Source organism: Xylocopa sonorina, chromosome 13 (genome assembly GCF_050948175.1).
Source record: "Xylocopa sonorina isolate GNS202 chromosome 13, iyXylSono1_principal, whole genome shotgun sequence".
Taxonomy (NCBI): domain Eukaryota; kingdom Metazoa; phylum Arthropoda; class Insecta; order Hymenoptera; family Apidae; genus Xylocopa; species Xylocopa sonorina.
The window spans coordinates 5,150,851-5,161,282 of NC_135205.1; the positions used below are offsets into that span (position 1 = coordinate 5,150,851).

The following is a 10,432-nucleotide window of genomic DNA, read 5'->3' on the forward strand; positions in this document are numbered from 1 at the left end:
GTTCTCTCTCGTCTTCCTTTTTTCCGAGATCCCTTCAGCGATCTCTAATTGGTAAATGATTGTTCCGTGGTTCTTTTTTGCTTTTTGTTTTGAGGTTTCTTTGATGGGTGATTTGATTGGTTGCTGGTGATTCTGTTTCGAGGAATTATTCAGTGCGTCTGATTTGTTTCGTTTTTAATTTTTGAATGGATTTTTGTGGAGGAATTTTTTGTGATCCCTAATAGCTGAATGATTGCCAACTGAACTATCTTAGAAATTGCAAAACGATTTCCAGTAAATATTGTACAATGTTTACGATGAATCTCTTTGATTGCAAACTGTATTGCAGAACGATCGCTGACCAGCTTTGTTAGCATTACTCAATGATCGTTAAGCGGGTGTCGTTAGCGACGTTCATGTAGGCTGAGTAAACGCATCTTCCGATAAGATATTATTACGAAATCGAAATCGTAGGCTGCGATCGTTTGCAACTTCCAACACAGGATGTGACAAATTGCGTAATCTCTTGATTCATCAAATTCGTATCCTTCTTTTCCCTTCAACAATGTGTCTTTTAAATATTTACATATTCGTGCTGTACGCACCGACACAATTTCGTAAAACAAATTCACCGTTGAACAACAAATTTCCCTTTCCGCAAACGGTGTGTCGAAACACGTGAGGACCTCGCAACCAAATGAACGAACGAACGAATGGTAAGTCCCACCAAGTCAGATTCGAATCCTCGCGATTCGCGCGGCCGCCCAGTTTCGTCATTCCTCTAATCGTTACGTCGAGGAAACAGAGAAGTTGTATAACTGTTTTCTCAACGCTCGACGAAATCTCAACGGACCAGCGTCAATACATTACCATTCGTAATGGACTACCACCAGCGACAGCATTCGTAAAAGCCAGTCGACATATTTCGTCGACACGAATCGCGCGGTTCGATCTGGTCCATTTGGTCCAGGATACCGTGCGTTCTTCGAGTAGCCATCGGAATAGAGCGTGCAGGAGGTGCGCCACGTGAAATGGGAACAGGCAAACGGCTCGTGGAAGTCGCACGGTCGAAACCATCGAGGAAAATGCGGGGTAAAACGTGCGCACGAGTGTCGATGGATCGCGATGGATGCGTTCCACCGTGTTTAATTGCTAGATTTCACGTACGCGATTGCCACGATGCTCATTTATGATACCCGTGGGTTGTGCAAGGCGGGTGGAATTTCAGCGTTGAACGAAATTCTGGCTCGCTCGATTGACAGATGACCCAAAGATGGTATCAGAAAAGAGCCAAGGAAGAGACGCGGTTTTTGTGCAACCAGGGAACGTTTCTGGATTCAACGATAATTAATTGAATGGGAGAAAGTAGTACGCGGTGGAGTTTTATGTGGGAAATAGAATGAGCTTCGATGGTACGGTTCTCGGTATTATTCGCTAGCCAGATGCAATTAACGCAGTCCAATTCGAGCTTGGCGACCGCTCGCGTCGAATGTGAATTACGTTCGTCGTTATTAACGGTACCAGACGCTCCACCCCTTCCCGTTTCTGACACTTCGACGCGCTTTTCCGCGCTTCCCATCTGTCGCTCGTTGAATTATCGCGCCACGACGCGTTTCCATCGACAATTTTCAGTTCATAATTATTCATAATACCGCCGCCCTTGGGATCTCGAATAATCGCTTAATCGCCAGCGTCCATTTTCCGTCTCGATGCAACTCCCATCAATTTGACAGGATTTATCACACTTCCTACCTACAATCCATGATACAGACTTTTGCGAGCGTACTTTCTGAAAGATTTTATCATATTCGCGGAGTAAAATTGCATTTCAACCATGTACGCGGGAAAGTGTGTTATGTATATCGTTCACCTTCGAAAAAATGGATGTCTCAGCGCGAACTTTCTCTGGGGATTGGATTTATACGTAGCGTCCCTCAGCAGAGCGTTTACACAATGTTCGCTTAATTTATGTGACACTTGTCTCGTGCAGAAAGAAGCTAAACATTTACAGCCCCTTCGAAATTAATTGACCAAGGTCGCTTCTATCCTGAAACAACCCTCTTGTCGAACCATTCTCGAGGAGGATACGAGACCAAAGATAGAACGGGTGCACGGAATAATTAACGTCCGTCGAGGAACGTCTTCTAACGATCGATTGCAATTCTTATCGAGCGAGAAACTCGTTGCTCTCACCGTTTCCGTCTGAATAATTCAGACCAGCCATCGCAGTGGCGGTTAATCGAGAAACGTCGAGGATCGCACTTTTTCGCGCGGTTTATTTCCGTATCGAGCCTCTCGCGTACCGATCCCTCTCGCACGGTGCATTGTCGAGGCCCCGCATCGGTTCACATTCGTTAAGAAACTGCTCCTCTCCATCTGGGTCACACTTGCACGCCGCGGAAACAATAAACGCTCGTTAGAGCAGCTCACACACGCCGCGCGCACCGATACCGATCCGAATTGTCAACCAGCCGATCGCTGGCTCGTCGAGCCGCGGAAAACTTGGAAAGTTCCCGGCGTCGAATCAATGGCACGTAACGTCGTTACGAAAGAGACGTAATCGCGGAACGTGAACGCGCCGCGGGACGATTGAAGTCGGTTGGGATCTGCTTTTTGCCTCCTCGCTCGGGTTTACTGCCACTGGGTTTCGTTTAGACACTGTCATTAAGTCGTTCGCGTTTTTGGTTCCTCCCGTCTCGTCCGTGCTTCTGCCTCTTCTGGTAATTGTTCGCAATGGTGGAATTATGGGACAGGATTCTCGAAGCTCGAAGAATGTGGTAGATTAGCGATATCGCTCGTGGTGAACTAACAGTTCCGCAGGTGTGGCTTTTCTTAAAATAATGGCTGGCGATCAGTGGACTCGCGAGTGTTGCTCGAGACGAATCAAGTATGCAGAGACAGTCCTGTTGGTTAATTATCGAGGACTAATTCGAAGTGTCGTAGTTCGAATGTACGAGGTGTCTAGCTGGTCCGCGAAGAAGTATTTGCACGAGACACAACTACGTAGTAATGGTATTTTTCTTATTGTCTTTTGTTATTACACGTTGGTTACTTGTCAGTGGCCTTGCGTTGTATATAGCTTGTTCAAATTGCTTTAGATATGGTTTTGGTTGTGCGTATCGTAAGTGGTTTCCGTGCATTACAAATGTTACGATGGTGATATATATTTATGAAGTTGATAAAAGTATATCTGTTTTGAATAAAAAAAATGTTGGTCACTTTGTTCTAAAGACGTTAGGGAAACATTCCAGGAAGTTTTTCTTTCGATTATTCATACCAGAAATGGTAATTACGAACGCAATTAATGTTGAATATGTATGCATGTGTATTTGATGGGCAACGAATGCAAACGACAGACGTCATACGAATATCATCTGTAAGTTTGTACATGTTAATGAAATTCTTTAATCTTTGAATCTATCAATGTTTCAGAAAATTCGAAAATCATCGCGTTTTAAAAACACAAACTTGTCGAGAACTTATCGTATACTTTTGCGTCATTCTTTAACTAATCTATTCTCATTCGTATTACTTCAGTCAATCATAAACTTTGCTAATTAATACAAACAAAATTGCGCTAGCAAAGTATAGCACGACGTCCGCTAATTTTTAAGACCATCGTCGTACATTAATTAATTTACCATAGCCCTGAGCGCAAAAATCGTCCATCGTTTGAAACCTTGCGTTACTCTTTAGATGTGATAAATACTGGAATCGAGTTTGACCGCTTCAAATATTTGCTCAAGCTTGTATCAACCATAAATCGTTGAGGAGCGTAAGAAAACGGTGCGCGCAGCTTCCTACCGCGCCATTTTGGAGAACGCGAGCTCGTGGAAAGTTCAAATTCGCTCTCGATATTCTATCACAGCTCGAAAAGAAACGGAATACGTTACGATCGCGAGAGTTTCTCGTCGCACGTCCCATTGAGTTATCCTCCACCCTCCCGGTCCATGTTTCCAATGTTTCTGATTCCTGTGTCTGGGGAAATCACCGAAATGTAATTTACCGCGCGCACGGGGGAAAAAGGAGAATGTGAACGACACTCGTCAGACTGGTCAGAACAAGAGGGAGTAAATAAAACCAAGCCCTGCATACCGAAGTTCGTCGTACGCATACGGGTACATATTTTGCATGCGTACGAACATCTTCGTTTATAAACACGGCCACGCGTGTGCCTACAGGGTGTTGCAAAAGATAGAAACACCGCTTCGAGCTTAATTTCGCGTGAAGAAATATCCAATTCTGTGCACACTGGTGACTTTTCATTTTAAGTTAAAATATTCGAATTCCTTTTATTTCTCGTTTTTAATATTTTCGAGTCCATCCAAATTGTAGTCTGTCTGTCTGTCCTTAGAAATTATATTTCAATCTTCTCGCGTTCGTATCTTTAACCTATATTTCCGGTTTCTTTACTAACCCCCTCCGTAGGTGAACCGGGTCGTTGACTGCGCAGCCGAAATTTCACTTGGACATTTCTCCGAAATGTAGGGAAAGCGGAATCGACGCTCTAATTTGGCCTCAGCGACCATTGGACAGGTTCGATCGAATTCGATTGAAAAGTGATTTTGGATTTTTCAAGACCTTCTCGATATTCAAAAGCTCTCGACCAGCCGTTAACTAGGCGTAGAGATCAGTTTGGCACCCTATAAATCCTTTCTGCAGGATTTCCAACCGATCGAGCTAAACGGAGCGGAACTCGGGGATCTCGCACATGAATTACAGTTTAAATTACTAGTATTGATAACATGAAACGATCATGGCTATTAATTACCTGTAACGCTTTCCTGTTTCATAACAACCCAGCGAACCAACGCTAGAGCTATTCCATTCGAAAAAAAACCAGTTTACAGTAATATATTTCTATTTAAATTTATAGTAATTCTTGCTTTCGTTACGTACTACGCTGAACTCTGAGCCGTTAAAGACCAACTTTACCAACAGTAATGTAGCGTCTCGTTCGCGCTATCATGCAAACAAGCTAGATTATCCAATTAAATCGCCTGAAAACAGTATCGCGAATGGCTAACATTCTCGTCTCGCTAAGATGCCAATCTTTAACGTGTCAATATCAACTGTTGAAAGAAACTTTGTTCTCGTAGCGTCCGACGAGACACTTAGTCGCGCGTAGCAAGTGGAGGGATATCGTTACGCGTCGTTAAAGCGTGTGCACGCGTACATTTCACGTGGCACAATGATCAAGGATGGTTGTTCGAGGCCTTTGGCCGGACTACTTTGACCACGAACTCGAAACATCGTCGAGAGCCTCGTTTCATATCGGCGTGGAACGAAGAAATTCCGGCTGGATCGTTAAGAAACCAGCCGGACCCTCTCCTCTCCGCTTTTCTCCTCGCTGAAGCGGCGTGTTCCCTCGTATCAGTGTCAGGAGAGATCTAAAACGACGATCCGAAATGGCTGACTAATCCAATCGCTTCGTAGCCCGCGAAAGTCCTGCGTCTAATCGCCGCTCGCGTGAGGGACCACTCGAAAAAATACGCCTCGAACGCGATCGTCGTGTAGTTATTACACGCTTCTGTGCAGGTGGACGCGCGTGTCGTGAACACAGCCAGATTATACGGCTTGGCAAATGTACGGAGATTATACAGCGCTGCGCAAAAGGCAGGATCGCTCGGATAGTTGCGCGGGAAGATTTTAGATCGCGAAATGCAGTTTGACCATCGATCACCGAAAATTCCTATCGTTTAACACATTTCTCGTCTCCTCGAGGTAACAGCGAGCGCCTTTCGGATCGCGTCGTGAAAGGTACGCTGGAACTTTCAGATCACGCGATAGTGCATTTGCAAATGTCTCATAATAAATCTTTGACGACCTTACTTTTTCTTTTAAATTATACACCGCGAGTAATGGCGATCTGCTTTAGTAGGATCGTATTATCCTTCGTAAAATTTCTCGACCGCTGACTTTTCTCTTGTCGAAATGTCTTTTACGCTTTTCTTTTAAGGAAATTTCTAGTTCCACTGTACGTTGTTCAGTCAGAGTCTATGAGTTAATTAAATTGTTCTCCGTTGCATAAAATATCGCGACGATTAGTCTAATGAGCGCGGTATGCGATTTTATTACATAGTCGAGTCTTAACACTTTATTATGCCATGGGACTTGGAAGGTACTCACGTGTCTACGTTAAGAAAATTTCATTTTGCATTCTCACCACTGTGACTTTATCCCACCTTATCCGCGTGCTACTATACCAAGCTACTCGTGGCAGTCATTAGTTCCTCAAGTTCGCATTAAGTAAAGAACCGCAATCAATTATGATTTTTTTGCGTCACGAGCAAATAAAAATCTAGTCGGCTCATTTCCATGAAATTTCTATGATGTACGCAGCCTTTTCTTCAAGGCCACTCGTTAATTTCCTACGTCATATCCTTCTGTTCTTTTTTTTCAACAGATTCGTGCAAATATTCTGTTCGTTTGTCGGACATCGTATTTCCATCGACGTACGCAAAGTGTTTGCTTCTCTTATTTTTCTTCTTTTCGTATAAATTCTGCTGCTTCTTAACCTTTGATTGTTCGAAGCTTATCGATGCTCCTCCATGTGTAACAACAGTAATTAGTTCCACGTGCTATATCGTATTAACTGACACAACAACTGAGCAATCTAATCGGCGTATCGTGTAATCTACGAGATAGTCCACTGTTTCTTCGACAAACTTGTCACCGAAATAATGGTTTCCAGCCAGCGGAAGTCCACTGGAACATCGTCGTTTCGTAACGAAGTATCGTTCGCTCGCTGTATAAATTATATTTTACGGTTTTTCTTTCTGATAAAAACAAAGTACTCCGCGACGACCAACGCGGGGAAGAGCTTAATGAATATTCAAACCACGCGCCGCGTGATTTTCTAAGTAACACACGGAAATGCACGTCTGAAATTGATCATGCCATTTCTTTATTCAATTTCGCGTAATTCATTCACGACCCAGGTTACAAGAGCGTGGATGAACGCATCGTATAGGAGAACGAAGATAATGAAAAGATTCGTTTAGATGGGCTTACTTAATTATAGACGATGCACAATTACGATTGCCGTCGTTAATCCTACAGTGTAATTCAGAATCACGGTGATTCGATGTAAATGGAATCATTAAAGAGCCACGAAGCGATCTTAATGCCGCTGATCACGTAACGTGCCGCAGAGATGTTAATTATTTTTTATTTCAATCTTTTTTCCACGATACAACTTCGAGTGCACTTTTATTTGTCGTTCGATCTGGGGTGTCTAAATTCGAACGTTATTCGTGTTGGGAAGGCTATTATTATTATCTACGTGTTTACTGTCGCCTCTGACCATCACAAATCAGTCGATATCTTGTTTTTTTTTCCGCGTATCCTTTTGTCTTCGATCTTTTATCGTTGGTTTATCGAAAAGAATCGATGCGCGTTTAGATTACGCGATACAAAGCAGCTATTGTAGTTAATCCCGTAAACTCGAATCTTGTCTACATTCTATGGAACATTTTTTCCATTAAATATAATTTACGTAGGTTTCGTAAAGATTCGAAGTTATCGCGTCAAGGTTATTGTCTTCTTAGATAGCGTTTCGAGTTTTTAGACGATCGCACGATAAAACGCTTCGACCGTTTAATTGAAAGAGACCAAATCGATCGCTGGTCAGTTTGAATTAGACACGATTTCTAAATTTCACAGCCTCCAGTGATCGATACTATCCACTAATATTTTCATATTTATCGATCAATTCTACAATTATTCGTGGATGAGCTAAACCGAGCGAAGAGTAAGTCCCGCCAGATGACTTGAAACGCGACGCAAACAAACGCAGCATGCGCTCGCCAGGTCACGCGCCATTAACGCCTATCTGTGATATCTTCAAGGCTGGAAAGCGAAATGTTTTTTAACACAGCGAAACGAAGCTGAAATGGATCACAGGATATACTAGCCACGGTTAAGACCGGGTCTCTATCAAACTGAATAAAACAGATTGAAATAGTCGAGATTAAGTCCGACCTAGTTCCACCATCCTGTATTTCTCGTTTTATTCGTTCGGTTAGACTATCTTCCCTTTTCAATTAGGAGATCGCAGGAATTTAAATGTCAATAACATACGAAACTAAATTAAATCACAATGATGTACAAAATAATCGAAATAAAAAATAGTTGCGTCGAGGGTTGAAAGAAATCTCCATTTAAATCCAATTGTCTTAGTGTCCTGCTCTCAACAATGTGGAATTTGCAGTTATAGAGAATCAGAATAAGCCAGAAAGCGTATAAAATAAAAAAAAACCACAACAATATTCAAAGTGTCTAAAGTAAAATACACGTTGCAGCGTTTAGGGGTGAATTTAGCTTCAGTTGCATCGTTTCTGGTTACGAACCGATTGAATTCGTCTGCGTACACCATCCCAGTAAACGGAGAACAAGTCTCGTGAACTTGCTGACGCACTCACCCTTTAAATATACCGCTATAGATGAGGAAACAGATGCCGGAAGCGACACCAGCCACCACTAAACTCATGCTAGGCGACACCAGCATTTTCGAATCGTTCACCAAACAACCCCTTTTCTCGAACTGAATATCGATCGATCAGCGACGCCAGTCGCAGTGTACGACGACAGAGAGTTGACGTTCAATTATAGCTGATGGATCCACTCGGCTGTTTCTTGCACGCGAATGCCCATCGAGTCCATTTTTCTTCCGCGCACCAACCACCGACGGGGGTGTAGAACCGCGCGGAGATCGAGTCCTCCAACTGGCAGCCGGTTAATCGAGGACGCCAAGGGAAATTCGATTTCCACCTTCGCTTTCCCTCGAGCAAATATCCCCGAGAAGAAGTTGGTACAACCGCCGTCGTCGATTGACTGGTCGACCGCGATCGCTGATTCCGAACAGCCGATCAAAGTGCACGACACGTTTTCTAGACTCCTAGTTATCTGATGCAGTCGATAACGAACTCTCGATCGAATCCAGCCGATACTTCATCGCTCCGATCGTAGAAGCGCATCGAGAGCAGTTTATTATTGTACTTTCATCCTCGAGAATAGATTTCAGTCCAGAATCGTTAAGTCTTTCGACATCTCTTCGCGATAGGGATAACGATGATCGTTGGAAATGATATTTGTAGTGAAACAATGCCAGTTAATTGCTTGGTGTTGGATATTAATATTCCTCGTAGCGATGTCCTTTATCTTCGACTTCTATGGTAACGATCGAGGCGTTTAACGGACGTTATCGATCGCGAGAGTTGTTGGAGGGCGGTGTGCCAGTTGGAGGGAAACTCTTTTTTCGAACGAGCAGAAGAGCACTCGAATTTCGAGCTCCACCGCGGGACACGTCGTACTTTCACGCACTTTTCACGGCTCGAAATTTCAGAGCCAGTCCACGGTGTACCGTTATTAAATCGGTAACTGGTGTACCCGGGCGAGATGTGAGCGGACCGCACGATAAGATTGAACTGAGCCAGAGGTATGGTCCCCGCGTATAGACACGCGTGCACCTTCTCGACATCGTCGAGCACCACGCTAACGCGTTATTGCATGTCGGCACTCCGTTTCGTCTAGGAACGCAGCTGTTGCACTCTGCATCGGACGATTTGCGATTCGTTCCGAATCGAGTCACTCCCTCTTGATCGCGCCTACTTTCGGGATCGCCGCTCCAAAGTGGAGACGTTCATCTTACATTTCATCGTTGCCATAAAATAGGAAGTAAATCATTTTAGCGAGACGCGAGATAAATGTGTTTCATCGCCTCTAGTTTTCGCATAATATATTAATTTAACAACGTCTGTGAATGGCCATAGTTCTTCTCTTTCGATGTGGAAATCTAGAATATAGCAGACGTTTGAAAAAAAAATAACGAAGCGAGAAAGAACTGCACTATTGCTATGCAACTGTCGGCATTGTCTCAGTTTATGCTCAGAGAGCTCTGCAGAGGAAGCAAGCGAATATTTTTATCATTTCCAGTGATAAAACAGACGTTCTGTTTTTATTGGCACTTCGTGCACCTGCGACTGACAGAGAGAACTCGAGCCTCGTGTACTCGGTTGCATAGGACTTAGGCGCGTCTGGCTAACACTGTCGGTAATCACTGACTGACTTCTACTTCGAAATGTCAGACAACTTAAGCGGTACAATCGAAAATAGAAGTCCTCCTCGCGTTTCAAACTATGCGTTACAATTATAAATTTCTTAAACATCATCAAACTCATCTGAGAACAGAAGCACGAGTTTTGCATTAGAAATTCTACAAAAAATAATTTTCATTCTGAGAACAAGAAGAGAAGAGTCTGCGCTGAATAGAATTAAGTTAAGTACACATTTTCTCATGTATCGTCAACGCGAATTCCTCTGTATTTTTCTTTACTGGATCTGATGCAGAAGGAAACATTACACAACGTCTGTTGAATCCTCGATCGTGTCTGTTATTCAACGCTGGAACGTTTCTCGATTTAATTAATGGAACAACGGATCGATTTATCGC

The 10,432-nt window shown here is 43.4% G+C and overlaps 2 protein-coding genes across 6 annotated transcripts in view; both read right to left on the minus strand.

Annotated features, from left to right (window-relative positions):
* LOC143430385 (uncharacterized) overlaps positions 1-8,485 on the minus strand; it is a 45,309-nt gene extending 36,824 nt beyond the window's left edge. For all 4 annotated transcript variants that reach the window (XM_076906632.1, XM_076906633.1, XM_076906630.1 and 1 more), the window contains exon 1: positions 8,403-8,485. In XM_076906632.1, the coding sequence (XP_076762747.1) occupies positions 8,403-8,470 (68 nt within the window). In that variant the 5' untranslated portion in view covers positions 8,471-8,485. The remainder of the gene's footprint in view (positions 1-8,402) is intronic.
* Positions 1-10,432, minus strand: part of Cah1 (carbonic anhydrase 1) — a 93,315-nt gene that overhangs the window by 34,527 nt on the left and 48,356 nt on the right. The gene's annotated exons all lie outside the window — the stretch shown is intronic.